This window comes from Cryptotermes secundus, unplaced genomic scaffold, assembly GCF_002891405.2.
Source record: "Cryptotermes secundus unplaced genomic scaffold, Csec_1.0 scaffold344, whole genome shotgun sequence".
Classification (NCBI taxonomy): domain Eukaryota; kingdom Metazoa; phylum Arthropoda; class Insecta; order Blattodea; family Kalotermitidae; genus Cryptotermes; species Cryptotermes secundus.
In genome coordinates, this window is record NW_019742446.1 from 648,285 (window position 1) to 673,572 (window position 25,288).

At 41.6% G+C, this 25,288-nt stretch overlaps 1 protein-coding gene across 2 annotated transcripts in view; it reads left to right on the plus strand.

Annotated features, from left to right (window-relative positions):
• The window catches only part of LOC111873175 (galanin receptor type 2-like), a 66,680-nt gene that overhangs the window by 32,774 nt on the left and 8,618 nt on the right, over positions 1-25,288 (plus strand). For both annotated transcript variants that reach the window (XM_033754994.1, XM_023867669.2), the window contains exons 2-3: positions 3,876-4,432; positions 18,876-18,999. In XM_033754994.1, coding sequence (XP_033610885.1) covers positions 3,945-4,432; positions 18,876-18,999 — 612 coding nt within the window. In that variant the 5' untranslated portion in view covers positions 3,876-3,944. The remainder of the gene's footprint in view (positions 1-3,875; positions 4,433-18,875; positions 19,000-25,288) is intronic.

Here is a 25,288-nt window from a genome sequence, read left to right on the forward strand (position 1 = left end):
CAAACTTGTTGCATGACGTTCCGTCTTCGGAGGCCAGAGCCACCTGGACTTAGTAACACGTCGTCACATGGGTAGCATTTATATTTAGAACCTGTAGTTACAGTTGATATTTCTTCTGCAACTGTCATGAGCGAAACTGCCCTATACAGACTCCTTACCTTCCACGTACAAAACCTCATGGCTGTCTTCCTTAGTTTATGTCCTTTATCCAAAGAACCATCCAATGCCTTTCGTGGCATTTCATAACAAGCTTATTTTTTGCCGTGAGGAGTTGTTAGCTCTATGCCCAACAAACACATTGGAGGACCACCCCTTGTCGGCTGTCCGCGGCTGTTTATTCAATGTATTTGCAGATAACCTCCATACTTGGAGGCCGTCTCCTGCATCCGCAACCTGGGGACGCGCCATAGATACCATAAAGAAAAGCACACAGGTTTGTCTAGAAGTACACGCAGAGAAAACTAAGTATATGTTGCTGCCTCGTCGCCAGAATACAGTACAAAATCATGACATAAAGAGAGCTAACAGATCCTTTGAAAAGTGGCACAGTTCAAATATTTCGGAGTGACAATAACAAAACAAATTTTGATTCAGGAGGAAATTATAAGGAGATTGAATTTGGGTAATGCTTGCTATCATTCAGTCCAGAATCTTCCGTATTCCCACCTGCTGTCTAAAATGGTGAAAATTAGAATATACAAAATTATAATTTTGCCTATGGTTCTGTATGGATGTGAAACTTGGTCTCTGATATTAAGGAAGAAGCATAGCCTGAGGGTGTCTGAGAACAAGGTGTTGAAGAGAATATTTAGGCCGAAGATGAGATGAGCAGGGCATGTAGCACGAATGGGGAGAAGATGAATGCATATGAGATACTGTGGGAAAGTCAGAGGGAAAGAGCCCACTAGGAAGATCAAGATGTAGATGAGTGGGTAATCATAAAATGCATGTTCGAGAGATAGAATGGAGTGGTATGGACTGGATTGATCTGGCTCCGGATAGGGACCAGTGGAGGGCTCTTTTGGACATGGTAATGAACTTTCGGTTTCCATAAAGTCTTGGAAAATTCTTGAGCAGCTGCGCAAATGGCGGCTTCTCGAAAAGTTCTCAGCTCAATGTTGTTAGTTAGTTTTAGTTACAGGTTGTTTCAAAATATTTAATGCTCGTATAACGATCCGCTTGTCACTAACAAGCAAATTACACAGCCTCACTGCTAATTATCACAGTTGTTCTTCAGATTATTGGAGTGTGTCCGTGATCAATTTTTAAGACTCTCTTCCTAGGAGCTTCGCGACGAGTGAGTAAAATTTTGTTAACCTTACCAGAAAGAGACATAAAACAATGTTTATGCAACATCCCAACTCCGTGCGAAATGCTTAGCACGATTCTGTTAACTTTTTCCTGTTTTCACAACAGGATTTATTGAATAAATTAATATTTCATATGCCTTTAAAATTCACTTAGTCGGGGGTGGAGTCAAGCTGGGTCCACTCGGCACGGCGGCCACTGTTTGGTCAATTGTACCTGCCCCGGGTGATTATGATGATGAAGAATTTGGTGGAATGAAGACTGGTAGGCCGGTCACTGTAGCCGAGCGGTCTAAGGCATGTACTGTCTTCGCTCGCTTGGAAACTGGGATTGTGGGTTCGAATCCCACTCAGGGCATGGATGTTTAGTTTGTGTGTGTGCGTTTTTCTGTGTTTTGCTACAGGTAGAGACCTTGCGACGAGCTGATCACCCGCCCAAGGAGTCATACCGAATGTGTAAGATCTAGAAAAACCGAAGTGAACGGAGAAGTTCATGGAGGTGGGCTAGGCCCACTGAGGCTGTAGTACCAAGGGGAAAAAAAGATTTGTAGGGGAAACCGAAGTACTCGGAGAAAACCCGCCCCAACGCCACTTTGTCCACCATTAATCCCACTTGACCAGACCCGGGATCGCACCCGGGCCTCCGTGGTCGGAAACCAGCTACTAACCGCTTGAGCTATGGCGCGTCCGCACGTGCCTTTAATTTACTGACATAACATACAGGTACTAGCACAGTTTCCTTCCAAACAATGACTGTTCCTTCCAATCGACTTTAGTCTCAACTCTGCCCTATACAAGTTATTCGAACAAGTAGAGAGGTTAAGTTTAAATGCCTCGTATTGAGGCAACTGAGTAGTTAACAAATGACAGCAAACTGTGGAACATTTTGTTGCAGTCTGTAGTTTAATTAAATATTCTGAGAGCATTGTATACCCTCGTAGAACGTTCTTCAAATCTTTTACTAGAACACACACTAGTAAAACTTGAAATAGTAGTAAGGAGTGCGTGTATATGGATCTAGAGGAATAAAAGCAAGATGAAATTGCAGCATTGTTCCTTGGCTTTCGGTGAGGCGGTACTGTAACTTATATGTGACATACATTCATTTAGTGCACAGCAGAGGAAGTCATTTCCAAGCATTTCTGAATTCTTGTATACTGGAACGACCTCGGCAAGAAGTAGAACATGCTACTGAAACATGAAAATATTTTAATTTACAGTTCATTGCTACATATGTAAAGAAAAGCAATTAACAACTAACCAGATTAGAGAAAGAATGAAGTAATTTCGTATCATCGTTAAGTCCCCCCCACCTCAATAAATATATTCTTTTCATAACAAAACTTTTAGCTAACGTGATTTTATCCTATATTTTGGGGGTTGTAAAATCTGACACTCATTCCACTTGCTTTATGATGGTTTTCTTGCTTCGATTAATCTCGAACCCTGAAGATTGAGGCTAAATATTTCTCCGAAACATTGGTTGATTCTAGACAGCCTACACGGAATTATATCCTAGAAGATAAACTCCCCATAACCACCGCCCTGAGAACCTCAACTCCTACACTGTTCTTGTACACTCCATATAAATTCATTTGATTAAATGAGAAACTAAATCTAGAAGCTCTTCCTCTAATTATTTTTATTGCTAGTGGGGTGGGACTAAGTCCCTTGTACTGCGGCCACTTCTGGCCTATTGCACCAGGCCCAGATGATAAGTGAGGGTGATTGTGGAGCAATTGGTGGAATGAAGATTGGCAGGGGAAACCGAAGTACTCGGAGAAAACCTGCCCCAGCGCCACTTTGTCCACCACAAAGCCCACTTAACCAGACCCGGGATCGAACTCGGGCCGCCGCGGTGGGAAGCCAGCTGCTAACCGCTTGAGCTATGACGCGGCCCAAGTTCTTCCTCTATGACCCTGTACTCCCAGTCGTGTGAATATAGGGCGTCCAGCTGCTTCACGTTATTCTTTACACCTTGTGAGAGAGTAAAATAGGACTTGCAAATGAACAAAGGCTGGATCTGTACACCGACCCAGGCAGAGTGCCGGAGACTGGTTGTTCATCAGAATAGAAACACACTCAAAACAAGACAAAAATTTAGTTAAGTACACTATATATTTACTCATGAAATTTTTCGGTATTCTATTTGTGGTAGTAGAAAAGAGATTCATAGTAATGCCCAACTTATCGGTAACGTATCTGTCGAACCCCGGCTCCGGACAATATTTGTCAAGTCTTTGAACATGAAAAAGTAGAGTGAGTGACTGAGCGACTGAGGAATTGGGTGAGTGAGAACAGTGATGGTTTGCGGTTCTGGTGAATTGTCTGAAACTTAGTTTTATGAGCCATCACGGAAAACTGTTGTATAAAACATTAACATGAAAATAACTACCTAGGAAATGGAAGGGGTTAGCAGGGAACTGAAACAAGACACGAAAGAGTCGAGTCATTGATAGATTATACGAGAGATTTGCTTATGTTTCAAAGTGTTAATAATTACGTATCTTGCTAATGTTTTGCTCAAATGTGACATGAATGATTCTTTGTTTTCATGTTCCTTTTCAGGTTTGAAATCCAAATAAGAGGAACAATATAAACCAGTTCCCTAAATAAAAACAGGCGTTCCATATCCTCATGATGGCCGATACTCATCTGTCTCCATGGAATGGAACGAACATCAATATGGCTTATGATTCATCAGACTCCTTGAGTGACAATTCTTTGTTTGACGACACTTTATCTTCCATGAACGATGGCTATCCAACAAATTTAATTTTTATAGACAATCCTGAAGACATGTTAAAGCCATGGATTATTAATCCCATGTTTTTTAACATAATTATCACTCACTCTGTCACACTTCTTTTCGGTTTGGTTGGTAATATTATCGTGGTGGTAGTGATGGTGGGGGATAGAAAGTCCCGCAGTGCTACCAACTTGTTCCTCGTGAGTCTTGCAGTGGCTGACCTCCTGCTGCTTCTAGTGCACGCGCCACTGGAAACATTACAGTATTTCGTGGTACAGTGGGACGAGAATGCTGCTGTGTGCAAGATGGCGATGTATGCGTTGCTACTGTCTGCTGTTGTGTCTGTCCTCAACCTTTCAGCTGTCACACTCGAGAGGTGAGTCTATATTCCTGGCATGCGATTGTCGTGGTTGTTCTCAGAATTTACAATCAAATAGTAACCTTTCTTTTAATTCGCACAGAGAGGGGTGGAGTCCAGTTGGGTCCATTCGGCACGGCGGCCACTGATTGGCCTATTGCACCTGCCCCGGCTGATTGTGATGATGGAGAATTTAGTGGAATGAAGATTGGCAGGGGAAACCGAAGTACTCGGAGAAAACCTACCCCAGCGCCACTTTGTCCACCACAAATCCCACTTGACCAGACCCGGGTTTGAACCCGGGCCACCGCGATGGGAAACCAATGACTAACCGCTTGAGCTATGCGGCCTTAAAATGGTAACTTATTACCTAAAAGGCATCTTGGATCACTTGCTCCCAGCTACTTCAATACAATTCATAATCACCTTCACATCACATCCGAGATATAATCGCTTCTGTTGAAACGTCGTTAAATGATTTAGGAGTCAATCATATAGGTGTAACACTCTCATAATTCACTGATACTCGGTTTAAATATGTGTTTTCTATGAAGAAAAGCAGACGCGGAACGTACTCAAAGCTGAAGTGCCTTAGGCCTGCTAACTGATAAAAGGTTAAACGTTAGAATTTTAAGAAACGAAAATGGTGAAAGCGGGTGATTTATTCGTATGATCCAGTCTGACTGTAAGAACTGGTGAACAAAGAGCAGCATATACATCCTAGTATGATATATATTTTTTGTGAATCTCTTCTCTTTTATCTCGAATATTACCACGCTGGACTTCAGTAAATCTTTGAAGCTGTGTTTGGCAATTTTGGTACATCTTACACCCATGCTACTGGCTGACTGATACAAAGATAATTCTCGGAACTGCGAGGTATTGCGGTTCTTTAAATTTGAAGACTTCTACATTGTCATCTCATTCATATCACGTTAAATATTACTATAATTTGTAGTGCTGTATCTAAGTTACTTCGCGCATGCTCCGGACTAGAAGTGCGGCTATTCTTGTGAATGTGACACCATATTCTTATCTCAAAAGGATATTTGTTACTATTATAGTCACAGGGAATAATGGAAATTCACTGCGTCAAGCGTTCATTGGCATTTTAAGGACTAAAGTGATCAGACGAAGAAACAAATAAATAAACCTTGGTCATTTTTTATAACTTTTCGCTAATTTCAACGTTGATTTCTTCTGTTCTGATCTGACCTCATATTGTTACGTATATGAGTCACTATATATGGGGTTTGGATTGACGAATAGATTCATTGACCACTTAGAGGCCGTAACTACTTATAACTATAACACTATTGCTATTTCCACAATTTACAGCTCACTAGAACGCAGTCTAGTGTTCTCAGTCTTAACACCGCTCTTTTCCAACCCGCCTTTGCTTGTATCGGCGCAGTCGAAATGGTGCTATCCCTGCTACACCTGTTTCTACCTTAGGACAGTGTATGATGGCTACTGGAAGTTGTCCTCACAGATCAAACTAAGGAAGATCGGTATAGGTACGGGAAACTAGCTGGGTCGGTTTGCATGAGTCTCAGGGTAGCGATGCCGAAGAAAGCGTTTTTCTGAGAGTTGAGCCAATTGACGTTTATTCGCCTGCTAATTCACCACACTCTTAAATTGATGTATTCTTACGTTACAGCGTTACTATCGCAAGCTATAACTCGGAGCGTGCAAAGGTCACGTCCGTTCAGTTCGGAATATTGTGAAAGTCTCCTTTTGTGGAATGGCTTGCACCCCCACGCCGGGAATTCGAAAGATGGTGTTTTCAAATACATTTTATACCATCTTCCGTGGGAAGCTTGAACGAGGCAACCCAAATCATACTGGCCCTCATTCACAGGCAATTGTAACAAGCTCTGACCTGTCCTTTTAGGCGCGTCCGGTTCCCTGTATCCGAGCTAAATTTATGACTGCTCGTAAATGTCATAACTCCGGACTTCTTGTTTCTGCCAGAATCTAGAAATTTTCAACGTAAACACCGTATTGCACGTCCCAGACGATGAAATACGAAGAATCTACTACCTAGCAACGGGAAGTGTTTACCGAGTCGTTACCCAGAAAAGGCCCTGGTATATCCACACATCTGGCCGTCGTTGCATAGCAGTGGCTCTGCACGTTACAACGTAATTACATGTCCATGTAGAAGGTAAAGTTTTCCCTGGTCCAAGATCTGTCTCCATAAATTTTCAGTGTTTCTAGACTCCGGCACTAAAGAGAGGTGAACAGCAAATCGTTGCGTGGCCATCAGATAAATCGCCAATGCGCATTAAAAATGGAAATTAACCCAAATTACTCCTTTCTTTCCCGCGCATTCCTGGCATCTTCTTATAAAGTTTGCATTTACGCGCTGAAAGTCTGTTTGAGAAGCAGCGTAAACTCCCCTTAGGACATTTCTCTTCCAGTCTTCTATTGTGCAAGGCTTTGCTTTATGGTCCCTCATAAACAAAAGTCACACGGGTTGAAGACATGATTAGCGTGTTGGGCCCAAACCAGCATTAAGTATTTTGTATCTCAATTCTGGATTTTCTTCCCCAGTAACGAAACTGCCTCTTTTAACTTATTCACGAATTTATTGATAGTTTTTCTGCGCAGACGTGTAATATCCTGAAATTTACACCAGAATCTTCCTCTCTTCTCCATTTCAGATGGATATCATACTAAAACACTTGTGGTTCCCGTGTGTAGCGACTGGCTGGATGTTCAATACAGCGGCAGGAGCTCGGAATTATGATCGGCCGGCACATAACACATAAAACAGCTTCACAGTAGCTGTTCAGCTATTTATTGGGGCGATATTGAAGATAAATTGCACTGTACGTATTGATTTGCTGATCGCGTCAAGAGTCCGAACGTACGCGTGCCTAGCTTACGCGATTAGCCTGTAGCTCTTCCGCTTGTACAACTGGACGTTTTGCGGCAGGCTATAAAATAATCTCTCCGTATATATGCATATTAATAGAATATCCTCTATGTACCTAGTGTGTATCTGCATGTGTGTTTTCTCAGTAATTTTATTAATGTTCGTAATATGGCATGAATCCCAGGCTTTCATAGACCAACATATGAACGTACATTTCGATTCCCAAACATTAATTATACCAACGTGCCGATATGCAAAGTTTCGAGGTGGGGAAACACTAATGCCATTCAATGCAGGGTCACACAATTCTGTGTAGCGAATAGATCTTCGTTAAATAAAAATAATTAAAGTGCAAATGAAATGTTTTCTATTTGAGGTTCTCACAGGGTGGTTATGAAGAGTTCTGTTTGCTGCCTGCTTCCACTCTCGTCTCTTGCTTTGCTTATTTTTTCACCCTGAAGATGAAAGCTTCAACGGACGAAACGGCCTTATACCGCAGAATATAGAGCTCTTCTTGAAAAGTGTTAGTTCAGCATAAGAACACTTTTGTATGTTAGAAGCTATTTTATCTACAACACTGTCTACATTTATGCATACAGCAGAGCATAATACAGAAAAGGAAGCCCCGGCCTGGGTATCGAACACGTGACATTATATTTGAAAGCTCTAAGACAGCATATGGCTTATGCCGAGCGGCCGCTGTGATATGCTGCATTATAATTAACATTATATCTCTTATTATTAATATTATTATTATTAGAGGGGGTGGATTTCCCCATTCACTTAGACCAGTTATTGGTCCATTGTGCGTCCCCCCTTTAATTTCTACTGTCGCCATATCCTACCGGTACTGGTGCGTGATATCAGCCCCGTTCAGCCAACGAGGTCGGCCGTCGGTACCTGATATTACCCCATCTACCAGAGGCATTGGAAACTACTTGGGCGGGAAATTGTTGCCCAGTTTTGCTCAGAGGTCTCCTAGAGATACGAGGATCTTTTACGTGCCGTAAATTTACGACACGGGACCCACGGCTTAAAGTCCCTCCCGGAGGACTTGTTCCCTGAATTTTTCCGCCCTTAAAAATTCCACGACCTCCGCCGGGTTTGAACCCGCGTACCTTGAGTCATGAGGTGGGAACGTTACCCCTAGAGGCCGCTTAACATTATATCTAAATAATTTGATACGACATTTATTTAAATATTAGTAAACTGTGTTTCTCTGAGTAGCCGTGAATACGGTAGGTTTGTTTTTTGGAAACTTAAAGCAGGAAACTCCAAGAGAAATAGAAGAATATGGCCGGAATAGGAGTCTTGCATAAAACTGTTGGCTCAGCGCAGTGCAGTGACTATCCCTTGCGAATAATGGAGGGCGTAAAACTTTTACGACAAAGAGTCACCAAGTTTCCTGTTTCTCGTAAATTTATTTCCCCATTGTCATTTGTTCCCCCCCTTTCTTTTCAAACGCATCACAACTGTGCCCGTATTCTCAATCGGTGTAGCAAGTGGGGGTAGGGTCACATGTCCGCACTATATTACGCATGAGAGGACACTTGGTTATATAAAAATGAGTATTCGTAACTTGTGACATTTCTGTTGAAATATTAGCAGCAATCTGAGTACTTCACAGAGACTCCTGACTTGTTAACAAATGAAACAACACGGCATCCAACAATTTTTATGCTACGTATAAACATTTTTACGATTTTCACGCTACTCTGTAGAGAACTGTCTGATACTGGGATATGCTTAAATGTTCTGTGCATAATGGTTCCCTAAAAATATTTAAGAGAAATGGCGGATACTGACCAAATCCAACAGAGAGATAATTCTATAAAAATCATTACGATTTTTTTTCCTCATCCCTTATTTTAACAGTCTCAATATGGCAGTAATTAGAACATTTTAGGTTGGACAGGACCGGTGCCATATTCTCCTGTGTAAATTCGGCGGAGGGTGAAGACAATCACTCATTTCCCTCTACTCGTACTGCTGATGTTAAGAATTGTAGACCTCTATCACAGCTCTCCCATACCTTCCCATGACGTGGAACTTAATCAAGTAACTTACCAGGGTTAGAGGATCAGTAGTCTTGCGGGGTGTATGACTCACTAGAACTGTGTAACACATCTCAGTTCCCGCCCTCGTCTGTTTAAACTCAAGCTGTTGTCATGCTGTTTGTTCTCATTATCTTGCCGCTTTAATTTATAAGCACGTTTCGACCGTTAGCTGCGAATATTTGTCCTCCCACACAAACACAAAGCCACCTCATATAAAAAGAATGTTTTGGTATAAATTGTCCTGAAAGCCTATGATAAAAATTTTCTTAATATTCTTAATTCACACTAGATAAAGTAAAGTTATTCTTGTGAAGGCCCACAGTGTTGTGAGAGGTTGAGGCTCCGACATCTTCTAGACAATCGGCTCACAGATATCGGTAAGGTTGTCAGCCTTACGCGCCGGCCGCCCTTTACCCCCAAAGAATATTCCTGGTATTCATTTCTGTTAGAGGCTGAGTCGACCTCAGGGTCATAGTGTGGCTGGAAAGATTAGGTTAATTAAAAAAAAATCCACCTGTTCGGGATTCGTACCCGAAACTTTGCGGCTTATAGCATAGTACCTCAACCAACTACCCTACCGCGTGCCCCTAGTCACGTTAAGGTATCACTGAATATTTTTATTTATTTTGTGGTTTCTTTCAATGCGGTGTCAGCACCTCAAAACAAAACGTCCAATGGATTGACAATCCGTGAATAATAAACTGGAAATTATATGGAAAAGAAGCGAACGTGAGCAAATTGAGACAATATCCCGGAATTCGATTGGCGTGACTAAAAGGAAGCATGACAATTACAAGGCTGGACGGTAACCCACTCGAGATTGGGCACACCTCCCGGATATGCCACACACGTTGCCGCCGGAGCTATTCTGCTTGGCATTATGGAATATAAATCTAAGGCAAGACCTTAATACATTTTAGATAAGGAAGGTGTCTGAGTAAACACCAGACGTGTAGAGACACATTTCAGGCAGAATTATAGAACGCATGTTGGAAACAGCGAGTTTGGAGAGCAAGCAATTAAGTCTTCTCGGGAAATCAGCCATGTCAGTATGGAGTGGATTTCCAACGTTTCGGAAACTGTCTCTACCTTTTTCTTCGTGGATCAATGCGATGGATGACGCAGATGTCCTTCAAGAAGAAGACGGAACTCCGAAAGCTAAGGGTGTATAACTTAGACATACGATGAAAAGATTTGCCACATCATTTCCTACTGATGGAGTGGAAACAATCTTCGAAACATTGAAAATTCACTTCATGCCGAAATGGCTGATCTCACTGGAAGACTTAACTTTCTGATTCCCTGTTTTCTGCCTAGAAATACATACGATCCTGATTTAAGATACATTATGCGTTATGTAATAGTTTCGATGTTATGTTTTAAAGCAGCACAGGGGATACTATTTAAATTATTTCCTCTCTCCAGGAAAGCTCACTTCGACTTGAGCAATTTTCAAACTCTTCCCTTTGAAATAAATATAATCTGGGAGCTTTCGACGAATCTAGGAGCTGTCAGCTTCAACTTTGTTAACATTTCAAAGACTAAAAATTCTTCTAAATAATATATGAAAATCCAGTTCGTACCTCACAGGAAATGTTTTATGTCTCCGCTACAAAGATCAACCGCTTAATATTTATTATGAGAACCACGCGAAACACACAAATATATTCTATGAGCACAACACAGAATTTTCATATGTTATAGGCGGTGCATATAGTGACCACTGGGGTTTGAAGCGTTAAAACATTCTTCATCCAGCTGTAAGAGGGACAATATTTTTAACAATCACGACTTTTTTGAACATGTTACCGCCAAAAATATAATGCAATAAATTTAGTGATTATTTGCACCATTTTATGATCTCCGTTAAACAGTAATACCAGGATTTTTACGTGCCAAGGAATGGGAACTTAATCACGAGAACTTCCCATTAAATTCCAATTCACGTGAGGCTGTATTGCTGGTTATGAAAGTAATTATAGACATAAGTCCGAAGGAATGGCTGTGGCCTGTTGGCACGTCCAGACGCCGAAAGGGCGCATGGTCTCTGTTAGAGAAAATTCCGAAATAGCGGCTTGAATGCGCTCTTGATGTTGTGCAGTGACTCCACGGCCGGAAGGAGCCGTCTGAAAACAGAAGGCACTCTTGTGAGATCCATTTAAGTAATTACGAAGTTTCGTAATTTTCTTCGGGTCACCTTGCTGTTGGACTGCCAAATAGGCATACAGTGTTTGTATTCTGGAGGTGTTAGTTCGAGTCCCCTCAGAAATATCGGCTATGCTGAACAAGACCATTCGTGGTTTTCGCTAATTCTTCCGCTAGGAAACCGGAAGAATGCTTTGGGAATAGCCTGGATCACTTCTTACTCTTACTGTTCACCTTCAATTCACGTGAATCATGTCATGTGCTCGATGGTTCAGGTGTGGTTGCTTCAGGTCAAGTGTTCTTATTGTCTTTCATCCCCCCCCAACCCCCGACGACTTCCGAGTTGTAACTTGTTTGCTGTATTATGTTCCATCATCCTAACACGTGACTTCCTTCACCTTCCATATTCCTGAATTGAGACCTGCTTGGCTTTCGACCTAACTATCTCCTCATGTCTAGTACATGGCTTCCCAGTTCTGCCGTTGAAAGTTCAACCGATTTACATCAGTTAATTCCACCGAAATTGCAGAATCAGCCATACTAACCGTGAACTACACTCAACCACGGGTGCAACACATTGCTATGTAGTTCATTATATATAATGTCATTACATTTCTTCAAGCTTTGATATTTTAAAACTACTTTCTACTCATCCTATTCGAAAGACCTCATCCTCGCTTAAGGCTAATATCTGTTAATAAATATATAATGACATCGAAACCATGAATGCAAGAAAGATATTGCAATTCTCCCACAGTGAAAAGAGTAGTGAATAAAATCAGTAATCGTATTCAGCTATGTTTCAGAAAAATAACACAAGCTTCACCGACACGACATAATTTGGATATCGCGAAAATTTTATGTGGGATTTTCAACTACTCGCATGGGTTTTGTTCTTTATTCTATCATTCTACAAGACTTTATCATCTGCTCAGTTCACGTAGCTTGAAGCTAGAAATGTAGAAGGCTTATGAGTCATGAGAGATGCAGAATAGTTTCAGGTCCTGCTCCTGTACCGGAATTGGAGGCTGAGTTCAGCACAGCCGGCACCCCAACCGATATGCAACCTGAGTATCCCACGAATGCCAGTCAGTCAGATCATGCTTGTACATGTACGAGTACGTACACTGTATATATATATATATGTATGCATGCAGACATTGTATGCGTATGAGTAGGTGGACATAATGTGCTAATTATTGTGACGTGAGGGCTTAAAGCCAGAACCAGACGTTCGTTGCTGGGAAACGGCCCAGAAATCAATAGCAGGAAACCCATCGTTACCAGGTAACAAGTTGCTAAACACAACGGCATCTCCGAGACAACGCATTCGTTAAACACAGAATTGAACCTTTGGAGGCAGTGATCTCAATTATGTTCTCAGACCCTTATTCATTTCGCGAATTCGAGAGCATAGAGATTCTTCAGAGCGATTCCGCAGACAGCCGTCTCTAAGAAGGACATTAATGTGTGAGCTTTTATAATCAACTGTAATTTTCACAGAGGCGTCCAATACATGCGATCATCAAATCCAGAACCCATAGTTATTAGTCACGCCAACCAGTGATACGTGATATTATGTTATTCAAGAAGGTGGATATGAAAAGACATATTCAAAAGTCACGCGACTGAGTGTAAAATTTGCTGCCTCTGTTTTATATGGTGCAGAGACAAGATCCTACAGGGAGCTGTGCCGACATGTTTATGACATGGAGTGCGTCACTATATGCTGCTTGTTATAACGTACGTCTTCATGAGCGTCACATGGAGGGTATAATTCAGGGCGAAGCAGAATAAGCCAATGGCTCACATACCGCGGTACATTAACCGTCAATAGAACATGATGTTCAGAGAAACATCATTTTGTAGGACAGGAAATGAAAAATCACAGATAATATATTTCATGCCTCCTTTTTTATCCCTCTCTAGGTCGCGCCATAGCTCAAGAGGTTAGTCACTGGCTTCCCACCGCGGCAGCCCGGGTTCCATCCCGGGTCTGGTCAAGTGGGATTTGTGATGGACAAAGTGGCCAATCAGTGGCCGACGTGCCTAGTGGACCCAACTGGACTCCACCCCCCCCACCATGCGAATTAAAAAAGAATCACTTTCTATGTCCAGTTTACGAATAGAATTTAAAGAAGGGGTGTGGTGTCGTTGACAATATAACTCCAGAAAATTAAATTTTTGGAAGAAAATTTAAATATTTAAACGCTGCATTCATTTTACTTGTGTACTATGAACCAAATCAAATTAAAGGAATAAAAGACAATATATTTTTCATAGTAATGTGGATGTGAAGGAGTGTTTATGTAAATGCATAATGTATACATTATAACAAATGTCACTAAAAATTCGTATAAAATAATATGGCATAGTAACTAATATAAAATATTTGGCAACGCTTTTTAGAGAACAATTTCATATGCAACACAGAACTAACACTGTCATAGACATGGAAATAAAATGTATTTATATCACCCCTAAAATCTGCATTATCTGACATATGACAAAAGGAAACCGACTGACAGGGTAGTCGATCGGAAGAGAAGTAGACTGAGCTGTTTGAGCTGTAACTAAAGAGAACTTGGAAGGCTTACTTGAAGAATAAGACGATCCTCAGAGAAGATGTGAGCTGGTTTCAACAAGTTTACTTAATGGAAGTTTAATAACGAGTAACTTCTTAATCAGCTGCTGAAGTAAGATTATGTGACATGGAGTTAAGAGTGGACAAGAAAAAGCTAAATATTTACTTCGGAGAATTCTGTAAAGTAACAGATCACTGAAAGATTTCTGGTAAGGTAACGGAACAGCTGTCTCTGTAACAGACCGTGGAGGGCCATAGGATTCTGAGAAGTCGAGGTTCCCACATTTTAGAGACAGTCAGCTCACAGATGGCAGTGGGGTTTTCAGGCTTACGAGCTGGCCGCTCTTTACCCCAGGAAGATTCCAGGAATAATTTCTGTTAGAGGCCGAGTCGACCCCAGGGCCATAGCGTAGTACGGCTGGAAGGATTTGATCAATCAAAAAATCCAGCGACCTCATCGGGAATCGAAATCGCGACCTACCCGCTTTTAGCATAGTCTTTTTTAACTCGCTTAATGGGGGAGGGGGTGGAGTCAAGGAGGATGAGGTGGGCAGGTCATGTAGCACGAATGGGGGAGAAGAGGAATAGGATATTGGTGAGAAAGCCAGAAGGAAAGAGACCACAGGGAAGACCAAGGCGTAGGTGTGTGGACAATATTAGAATGGATCTTAGAGAGATAGGATGGGATGGTATGGATTGGATAGATCTGGCTCAGGATAGGGACCAGCGGAGGGCTCTTGTGAACACGGTGATGAACCTTCGGGTTCCATGAAATGCTGGGAAATTCTTGAGTAGCTGCAGAATTGGCGGCTCCTCAAGAAGGGCTCAGCTCCATGCGTAAGTAAGTAAGTGGGGGTGGAGTCCAACTGGATCCACTCGGCACGGCGGCCACTGATTGACCTATTATAGCCTGCCCCGGGTGATTATGATGATGGACAATTTGGCGGGCTGAAGATTGGGAGGGGAAGCCGAAGTACTCGGAGAAAACTCGCCCCAGCGGCACTTTGTCCGCCACAAATCCCACTTGACCAGATACGGGATTGAACCCGGGCCGCCGCGGTGGGAAACCAGCGACTAACTGCTTGAGCTATGGCGCGGCCTTTTAGCATAGTTCCTCAACCTACTACGCTACCGCGTTCCCTTGAATGATCCCTGGTATTTAGGATACATCTAAGAAGATGCTGGATGACCTTGGGGACAGAAGAGGATACTGTCATTTGAAGGAGAAAGCTCTAGATCGCATTAAGTGGAGGAATTGTTTTGGAAGAGACTGTGGACCTGTCGTCTTGACAGATTACTGATGATGATGATGATGATGATGATGATGATGATTTAGGATAATAAAAAGAGTACATTTCCCATATTGTACTGTTTAAGTCTTACAGAACAATAAAATTAATAATTAAAATTCTGAAATCCTTTCTGTGTAAGCAAGTACTTGACTTCACCTTTCACAGTGCCTTGGTTATACGGCGGTTTGTGATCTGGTGTCACTCTTTCAGACCATATGTCATTTGTTTTCAAATTATTGACTACGGACCCTTTGTGGGGTACGCACTGGATTCTAAGATATTTTCAGAGTGAATTCAAATTCTGAAAAAAGGATCAGTATGAGTGCGGTACTGAAATTCCAAAACCGGATATCCACTAGGCAGTGTCGCGTAAAAGAAATCGATCGATCCATGAACCCATTTATAGCCTTTCCTGCTGTTGCTGTTGCTATAAAACACTAGGACGCAGAAGGAAATGTTCCGTGTATTTGGAGCAGGTACAAGAGAAGTGGGCATAGAAATAGTAGCGTGCACATCTTTTCGAAAATAATCACAAGCAGAATGGACTGCCTTAAAGTGAAACTTTTGCCGACTCTTGCATTTGTTATAAAACTACCTGAAATGAGAGCGACATTTCTTTCCGGTTTTCACTCATGCAGCTGAGCCCTTCTTGAGGAGTCGCCAATTCTGCAGCTACTCAAGAATTTCCCAGCATTTTGTGGAATCCGAAGGTTCATTTCCGTGTTCACGAGACCCCGCCACTGGTCCCTATCCTGAGCCAGGTCAATCCAATCCATACCATCCCATCCTATCTCTCTAAGATCCATTTTAATATTGTTCACCCACCTACACATTGGTCTTCCCAGCGGTCTCTTTCCTTCTGGCTTTCCCACAAATATCCTATATGCATTCCTTGCCTCCCCACTCGTGCTACATGGCCTGCCCACCCCATCCTCCTTGACTTGATCATTCTAACTATACTTGGAGAATAATATATGCAGTTTTCTCCAACCTCCTCTCACTTCATCTCTCCTCGGTCCAAATATGCTCCTCAGCAACTTGTTCTCAAACATCCTCCGTCTATGTTTCACACCAATACAGAACCACAGGCAAAATTGTAGTTTTGTATATTCTAATTTTTATGTTTTTAGACAGCAGAAGAGAAGACGGATGATTCTGGACTGAATGGTAACAAGCATTACCCGAGTTCAATCTCCTCTTAATTTTCCCCGGGATCAGGTTTTAATTTGTTATAGTCGTTCCCAAATATGTGAACTGTGCCACATTTTCAAAACCTTTGTTACCTATCGTAATGTCCTGATTTTTCCCTGCATTTTGGTGACAAACGGGTGTTTACCAATATAATGAGAAAGTAGTAGCCAACAGCCGACAAGGCGTAGTTCAGCTTCTGAGTTGCGCAACCAACAGCCCTTCTCTTTAAGATCCAGCATGTTATAAAATGTTATACAGTCTCTCAGACATATGGGATCGTGTTTATTTGTTATTTATTTATAGGGTACGCAGTAGCATAGTTGGTTAAGGCACTATGCTACAATCCGGAAGGTCGAGGGTTCGATTCCTGTTGAGGTCATCGGTTCTTTCAATTGACCTAATTCTTCCAGCCCCACTATGATTCTGGCATTAACTCAGTCTCTAACAAAAATGAGTACCAGGAATTTTCCTGGGGCTAAAGGGCGGCCGGCGCGTACGTCTGACAACCTCACCGCCATTTCTGAGCCGATTGTCTAGAAAATGTGGGAACCTTGACGTCTACAACTTCATGAGTCTCCATGGCCTGCTTCAGGATAGCTTTACCCTGCTTTTATTACCTATCGACCCTGTCAGTATCCCAGACTGTAAGGTATTAAGCCGAATGATGCTACAATAGCAAATACCGAATCAGAAAACGAAATGTGGAAAGAAGCACATGTAGACTAATTTTAGGTACTATCCCGGGTTTTTCTGGAGGGAGCGAAAAAGAACATGAGAAATTTCAGTCAGAACAGTCGGTACCTAAGTTCAAGCTGGGAATTTATGGATCTTGTGAATACAACAGTGAGACTTAGCGGTGTTAAGAAGGCAGAAAGTTCCTTCACCAGACAAGCGAATGTGTTTATATACGCGTTTCCTTCCCAGAATTATTTAAGAGCGTATAAAGTTAAATATGTATAGAAACTTAGATTCTCCATAATGAACCAGCCCCATGGAATTTTTTTAGTTACCTGCTCTACATCCAGATTTTTTATTACATTTGCTGAGCATCGACCTTTTATTTTTATATTACACTCTGCTTACGAGCCGTAACGCCGATTTTGGCGTTTTGGAAGTCCTCTAACAATTCTCAAAATGTTGTTCACCGGTTGGAGCACACAACGCTGTGAATTATTGCACATCAACAACACTTGTAACAAGTTGCCTGTGGTTGACAATGGATTCTGATCGTTGTTTGGAAACCTTTCAACATGTTTCAACTTAGTGGAAGGGGATGCGTCAACACTACGCACATCGCTCATCTGCCATCAACAGTGATCAATACTGAACGGCATTGCCCCGCTCTCAGGCAACAGATGCTGAAATGAAATTTGTCGGACGATGCTGAAAGGAAAGTTGTCTCATTTAAACACACCTTTAGAAAGATACACTGAGTGGGATCAATCTGAATGAACCGATATAACGAACCCATTTTGAACAATTTTCCGGCTTGCCGATTTGCAGCCAAGTTGCTATAAATCTTTACGGGGTCCTCTATATAATATTTGGTACTAGAATGAGTTTTCAAGACACTACAAATGTGGGTTTCGTACAACTTACAGAATCATTTCAGGAATAAAAGACAACAGAAACTGAGAAGTTCCTCTGTGTACAAATTTCAATTCGAGAGATGAAGGTAAAAGGTAAAGTTGACCCTGTGCTTAACTAATTAAGCACTACGTCATGAAGGCACATGGGGCACTAGTTAGAGGTGAGTGGTCAGCTTCACGCCCCTGCCTCTTCACCTCCAAGGAAAGAGCTCCCGGTACCCATTGGATAGGAGGCTGGGTGGGCTCCAGAGCAGGTCTGGACGACGTGGAGAAAAGAACATTCTCAAAACTACTGGGACAAAGAATTCTGACCCCTCGGTCGTTCAGCCCGTAGCCAGTCGCTATACCGACTGCACTATCCGATTTCGAATGTTGGTTAAAGAAATCGTAAATTTAAACACATTTCACGGCAATTATTTCTCACTGGGCGTAATGTATATTCGCTTCCTGAAGATTTTAAATTGTGGTATCTCTAACATTGTTATGTCATGCATGTACACTTTTTTCGAGAATGTATTAAATGAAAGAGAATTAATATCACCGCACAGTGTTATGAATTCTTCGTTTTAATTGCAGAAATTTAATTGCTTTTATCCGCGAACCGTACGCTCCAATCCACCCCATGTTCATATATTCACTTCATACACTAGCATCGATGTTCCGATAAATATAGACCTGCAATTTTGAAGTTAGTGTTACCAGTACAGTAATAACTGTTTCAGGTTCATTGTGATCGTGTTTCCGATGAAATCGCGGTCGCTGTGCACGATCAGTAACTGCAGAAGGGCAATCCTGCTCGTTTGGTTGTTGTCTCTACTTCTAACCACGCCCACCATTCTCACGAAGGTAAGTCCAGCCCAATGTCTATGGCATGCTCAGAACACGGACAAGGCATTGAATGCGACAAGTGCAGTAAGCCGACAGTCATAACAAAGCATGTCGAAATCCTTAATGCAATGTACGTATCACATTTACCGGCAGCCACTGTCAAAGAAGAGCCGGTCACGGTAGCCGAGCGGTCTAAGGCACGCACTGTCTTCGCTCGCTTGGAAGCCGGGATCGTGGGCCGATGCCGATGTAGGTTACGTGTAGTTACGCTTATCCGTAGATACACGGACACGCTACTTCCCTCTTTCTTTCTTTCTTTATCTAAACAGCTTAGTTACCTCGATTTCTACGTTTATTAGAAACTGATATACAAGGTGTATACTCGTATGTTATATGTTACAACATTATATATTATGAAATATGTTTATTGTATATACTCTTTCAGTTTTAACTATCCATTTAATGAATGAACATGTCACAAATACAATGGATTTAAGAACTGCTGGACTTACATGGTTTTTAGCTGACATGGAGACCTTAGAACGAACTAACCGTGCTAATTTTTTTTTCCTGTGGCGCTACAGCCCCAATTTGGGCCTAGGCCTTCCTCCATGAAACTTTCCGTTTCACTTCGGTTTACTAGATCTTACACATACGGTAGGACTCCTTGGGCGAGTGACCAGCTCGTCGCAAGGCCTCTACCTGTAGACAAACACAGAAAAACGCACACAAACGTCCATGCCCTGAGTGGGATTCGAACCCACGATCTCGGTTTCCGAGCGAGCGAAGACAGTGCATGCCTTAGACCGCTCGGCTACCGTGACCGGCAGTGTATAAGAATAATATATAAGAATTCAGTTCGTACCTCACAGGAAACAAATCCGAACCCACGATCCCGGCTTCCGAGCGAGCGAAGACAGTGCATGCCTTAGACCGCTCGGCTACCGTGACCGGCAGTGTATAAGAATAATATATAAGAATTCAGTTCGTACCTCACAGGAAACAAATCCGAACCCACGATCCCGGCTTCCGAGCGAGCGAAGACAGTGCATGCCTTAGACCGCTCGGCTACCGTGACCGGCAGTGTATAAGAATAATATATAAGAATTCAGTTCGTACCTCACAGGAAACAGATCCGAACCCACGATCACGGCTTCCGAGTGAGCTAAGACAGTGCATGCCTTAGACAGCTCGGCTACCGTGACCGGCAACCGTGCTAATTACTTTATAGAAATTCGAATGAATTCATGTAAAACATAGTATATTGTTAAACAGAATTACTTGAATTTTGGACTTTTTCCATCGTCCGGAATTTTAGCTAACAGAGGACACGACGTTTCCGAAACTGGATCTATTTCCGTCTTCAGGTGAGAAAGGAAGACACCTACTCTCAATCACTGGCCCTAAAATTCCGGACGATGGAAGAAGTCCAAAACCCCAGTAATTCTGTGTCATCCACCACCGTCAGACCCCTTTAGAATCTACTCATATATTGTTAAAGTTCGCCGTCGCCACAACAAAATGATTTTATGATCAATCAGTAGTGTTCAGATTGGATTCTATTTGCTGCTACATATTTCAGTTCTCATGGGACCATCATCAGGCAGTAATATGATATTTGTTCCCGATCTAGAATAACAAACCCCTGGACGCAATGATTTCCCATATTGTGGACATTTAACAACATGAATCCACAAGAACTATAACTTAACGTCGTAACTTTACATTATATTGGGCATTTTAACTTTGGAAATATGATAATATATAATTTTTAATATATCTTTTAATACTTCTAACACTCTTTAATATAAAAACCGTCAATATTCAACATATTTTCTAATATATCTCATAGATATATCTATTACTTTAAGTTTAATACTTATGGTGTAACCTGAGGCAAAATTTATATATTTCAGAGCACGGCGCGTTGCACAAAATATGGATCCACGTTAAGAATTCATTGAACACATACGTGTCATATAACACTGCCTGATGATAGTCCAATGAGGAGTGGAACATATAGCATAAAATAAAATCCAATCTGAAAAACACTAATTGATCATCAAATCATTTTGTTGTAGCGAAGGCTAACCTAAATCATTGAAGTCTGTGACACGCAACAGGGTTCACATTGTGAAGATGCATGTAAAACTGATAAAAGATATTTCTGTGTGAAATTAACTATATATACTCGTATAACTGAAACTCAATAATTTTTATGTTTTAATTTCCATGGTAACTATACTTTATTTAGGAGGTCCTCTTAAATTTCTCCCACATAGGTTTGCCTTTAGTGATTGCGGCATGCGTGGCATATGCATAGCTTAAAAGCTCAGATGTAATTACCTCAAAAACAATAACAATAGTAATAATAATTATGACTATTATAACGTTCTCATGTGCTACGATTTATTTAAATTGGTCACCATAACACAAAATAATTCATACTCCTATTAAAAGACAGATAAAAATTTAATTAAAAGTGATAAGTAGGTACAAAAGTCTTTTTATGTATATCACATAAAATTTTGTTTAATAAATGTCAGAATATAATGAATGTGTTATCCTTGTAACGGAAGAAAAAGCTATTTGTACTGAAACTTTCCAAATATACCTTTCCTTTATACTCCACTTTATGATAAACTCTTCCAGACAAACTTAGAATTCTTTACGATGCAAGTGAATGTTGTAAATGAAATGTTCAGTTCGTGACCGGCTAGGGAATTGTTGCATGTTGCTCTAAAATTTGCATATTTTACATGTGCATAAACACAACGGAGTCGAACTCTTTTCAGGAAATGTCAAGGTAAATGTTTACTCAAAAAGCAACACATTTGATTCCAAGAGTTAAAGTGGTACACATCTCAAAGAAATGGTTCTTTTTATGTTAGGTTTTATTTATCTTTAAAATTTTTTCTCATCTCAGTTCCTACATCAGTAAACGAAACGTGCATGACATCTGGCTTTCACATAAGGAGTTAAATCACTTTCCACGGCAGATTTCATAGCATCAAATTGACAGATATTGTTTCAGTCTCGCTCATAAAACAAGCGACTTTCGAACCGTGGGTCGCAATAGAGAATGACTCTATCAGACGGGACGATGCAGTAAAAAAGCGACTCCCGATCTCCATCATCAGGGATTGGTTTTTCGAAGAAACTGATCATCCCAGAAGATTTCATTGCAAGCTGATCGTGGTTTAATGCGTCCAAATACTGTAGGGTGCACGAAAATTTTTCGTATCTAAATTACATGTACAAAGGGGTCTGAGGGGGATATGTAGGAATAAAAATTGGCCTTCTGAGAAAACAGAATAGAATTAGAACCTCATAATATCAAGAGGATTAAAATGACTAAAGACTCTTCCGATGACTGTGAAGAATCTTCAGGTTTGTAACTGCAGGGAATTGTTTGTAAAGATCTACGCAAGGCGTCTATTTGTCTATATTCGTCTAAATTGCAACACTTGTTTTACACTTCAATAAGCGGCCTCCGTAGTCTAGAGGTAACGTTCCCACCTCACGACTCGTAGTACGCGGGTTCAAACCCGGCGGAGGTCGTGGAATTTGTAAAGGCGGAAAAATTCAGGGAACAAGTCGTCCGGGAGGGACTTTAAGCCGTGGGTCCCGTGTCGTAGCTTTACGGCAAGTAAAAGAACCTCATATCGCCTAAGGAGATCACTGAGCCAAATTCAAGGACATTTCCCGCCCAACAGTAGTCTCTAATGCCTCTGATAGATGGGGGAAGCATTATAGATACCACCAAGCCAGTAGAGGTCGAACTCGCTGGCTTGGTCGGGACTGATGGTAAGCACCAGTATCGGTAGGGTATAGAGACTGGTAGAATATCATAGAGGGAAGCACAATAGATCAAACGGGTCGCGGTGCATGGGGAAACCCACCCACTCCAATAACTAACTAACTAACTACACTTCAGTATATGCTTTAACAATTAACACTACATGTTTCGGCTTCAAAGGGCCATCTTCAGGTGTTTTACTACAGATATTCAATCAAGACCTTGTTAAAACTGCTACACTGTTTCGCTGTTCCAATTCATTTTAAAAACCACACGCTGCAGTCCTCCTTCAATTAAAACGAGATAAGATTCTTTTATAATTTGTTGTTTCACTTCACTCAGGGTGTCGTCACTTCCGTAAAATATATCAAAATGTTTTCCCCGGCAGCTGGTTCCTCACGTTAGTTATTTGCACCTGGTTTTCGTTTCCTCCTCAACGTGTGGGGTTGTCTTTACTAGTACTGATGCGGTGTAATTGTTCCTGTATTTATATGTTCTGGTTGTGCCAGTGTAGCAGTTTTAACGAGGTCTTGATTGAATATCTGTAATAAAACACCTGAAGATGGCCCTTTGAGGCCGAAACATGTAGTGTTAAGTGTTAAAAAATATATTGAAGTGTAAAACAAGTGTTCCAATTTAGACGGATATAGCCAAATGGACGCTAATGTGAACAATTGCAACGGGATGCTGAAATACAGAATCTACGCAAGGAATATACAAATTCAACAACGATCCAACAATACCGATAAAGAAGAACGCCGAGTTTTGGGTATGAAAGCACAGAAACTGTTGCAAGCATCATGCTTCTAGGTTAGAGTGAGCCATAGAATGAGCGTGATTCAAAAAGTAATAACGTCAATTTTTCATGTGCTATATATCATGTTCCGAGAGGAAAGGTCAATATTCTGGAAGGCCATACTAACTTTCATTCTAAGCATAAATTGTACATATACGTGTGTCGTATTCGATCGGTTTCCGAGATAGGGCTGTTCCACTGTACAGTAGTTTGGGAGTACGAGTACATCTAGATGATCTATATGCACTCAGACGAGCAACAAGACATCTCACACGAGTTGCAAACTGCACTGATGTTGCCGGTAGAATTTTCAAAAATGACTTCTGAAGACACAGCAGGCTGAACACAGGCTTATCGCGTGTTGTGGTGTAGACATTAGCGATAGTGCTGCAATTACTTGTAGTTCCGAGTGGTGTATATAGGTGGTTAATAAATCCATTCAACAACCAATTTAATTAGTGGGGGGTGGAGTCCAGCTGGGTCCACTTGGCACGGTGGCCACTGATTGGCCTATTGTACCTGCCCCGAGTGATTATGACAATGGAGAATTTGGTGAAATGAAAACCCGCCCCAGCGTCACTTTGTCCACCACAAATCCCACTTGACCAGACCTGGGATCGAACCTGGGCCGCCACGGTGGGAAGCCAGCGACTAACTGCTTGAGCTATGGTGCGGCCTAAATTCAACAACCCATACCCTGTCTATAGTCACATCCCTAAATCGTGATAACATATATATATTGTCACGTGTATGTGTGTGAATACACGAGGTTTTGGATTGGAGATTGTATTTATTGACTACTTTTAACACACGGCTAGTGACTACACTTAACTATTGCATCATCGCTAATCTCCACACTTTACGAACCACTACAGCACACGTTAAATCTTTTCAGTCTGCTGTCTTCACCAGTCGTTCCCTGGTAACGGTTTTGACAGTAGAGATTCTTCAGCTTCGGCGCCCACTTTTTGCCCGCTGGCTCTCAACTGCACTAAGTCTTCTCTTTATAGACACCCTTACAACTCTCTCAACTCTTCGAGTCTGAGTCTTATGTTATGACCGCCGGTCAGTCGGCTAGTCTGTCTTGGAATAATGCATTCATCTGGGGCTTAAGACCAGACTTTTATTACTGTCAGACAGTTGCGTGTTTGTTGATGTGGGGCGCTCTCTCTGACGAGAGGACGAGTCTGTCGTTTATAATTGCTGCTGGTCCTAGCCAGCGCAGTCACTCTCGGGTCCGAGACCCGTAGGACTCGCGACCACATTTTACTGTCTCAGATTCGAGACTTCTCTTTTCGTCGTCTCCTACAACTCGCAGGGCTATGGTGGAGGTATTCGACCCCGCCCTCACACGGAATTCTGAACTCTTGCTTGAACAGTCCTCCTTATAAGATGTCGCCACGGACCGCGTAGAAAACACAGTTGATTGTTGTACTCCCAATTATTTTCATGTGAACACATTTGTTTATGAAGGAGTTACTCAGTAACGGCTGCGTATACTTGCTTATCAAGAATCTGTTGCCTAGCAGCGGATGTTGTTTCTTGTTTGTTTCAAGGTCGCTACCCAGTAACGGATCTACACACACACACACACACATACATACATAATATCAAGAAATATTTTATATATATATTAATTGTTTCTTTTGTTTCAGCAAACATATTTTATCACATTCTGTCAAAGCTAAACCTTAGCACAAAATAAAATATCA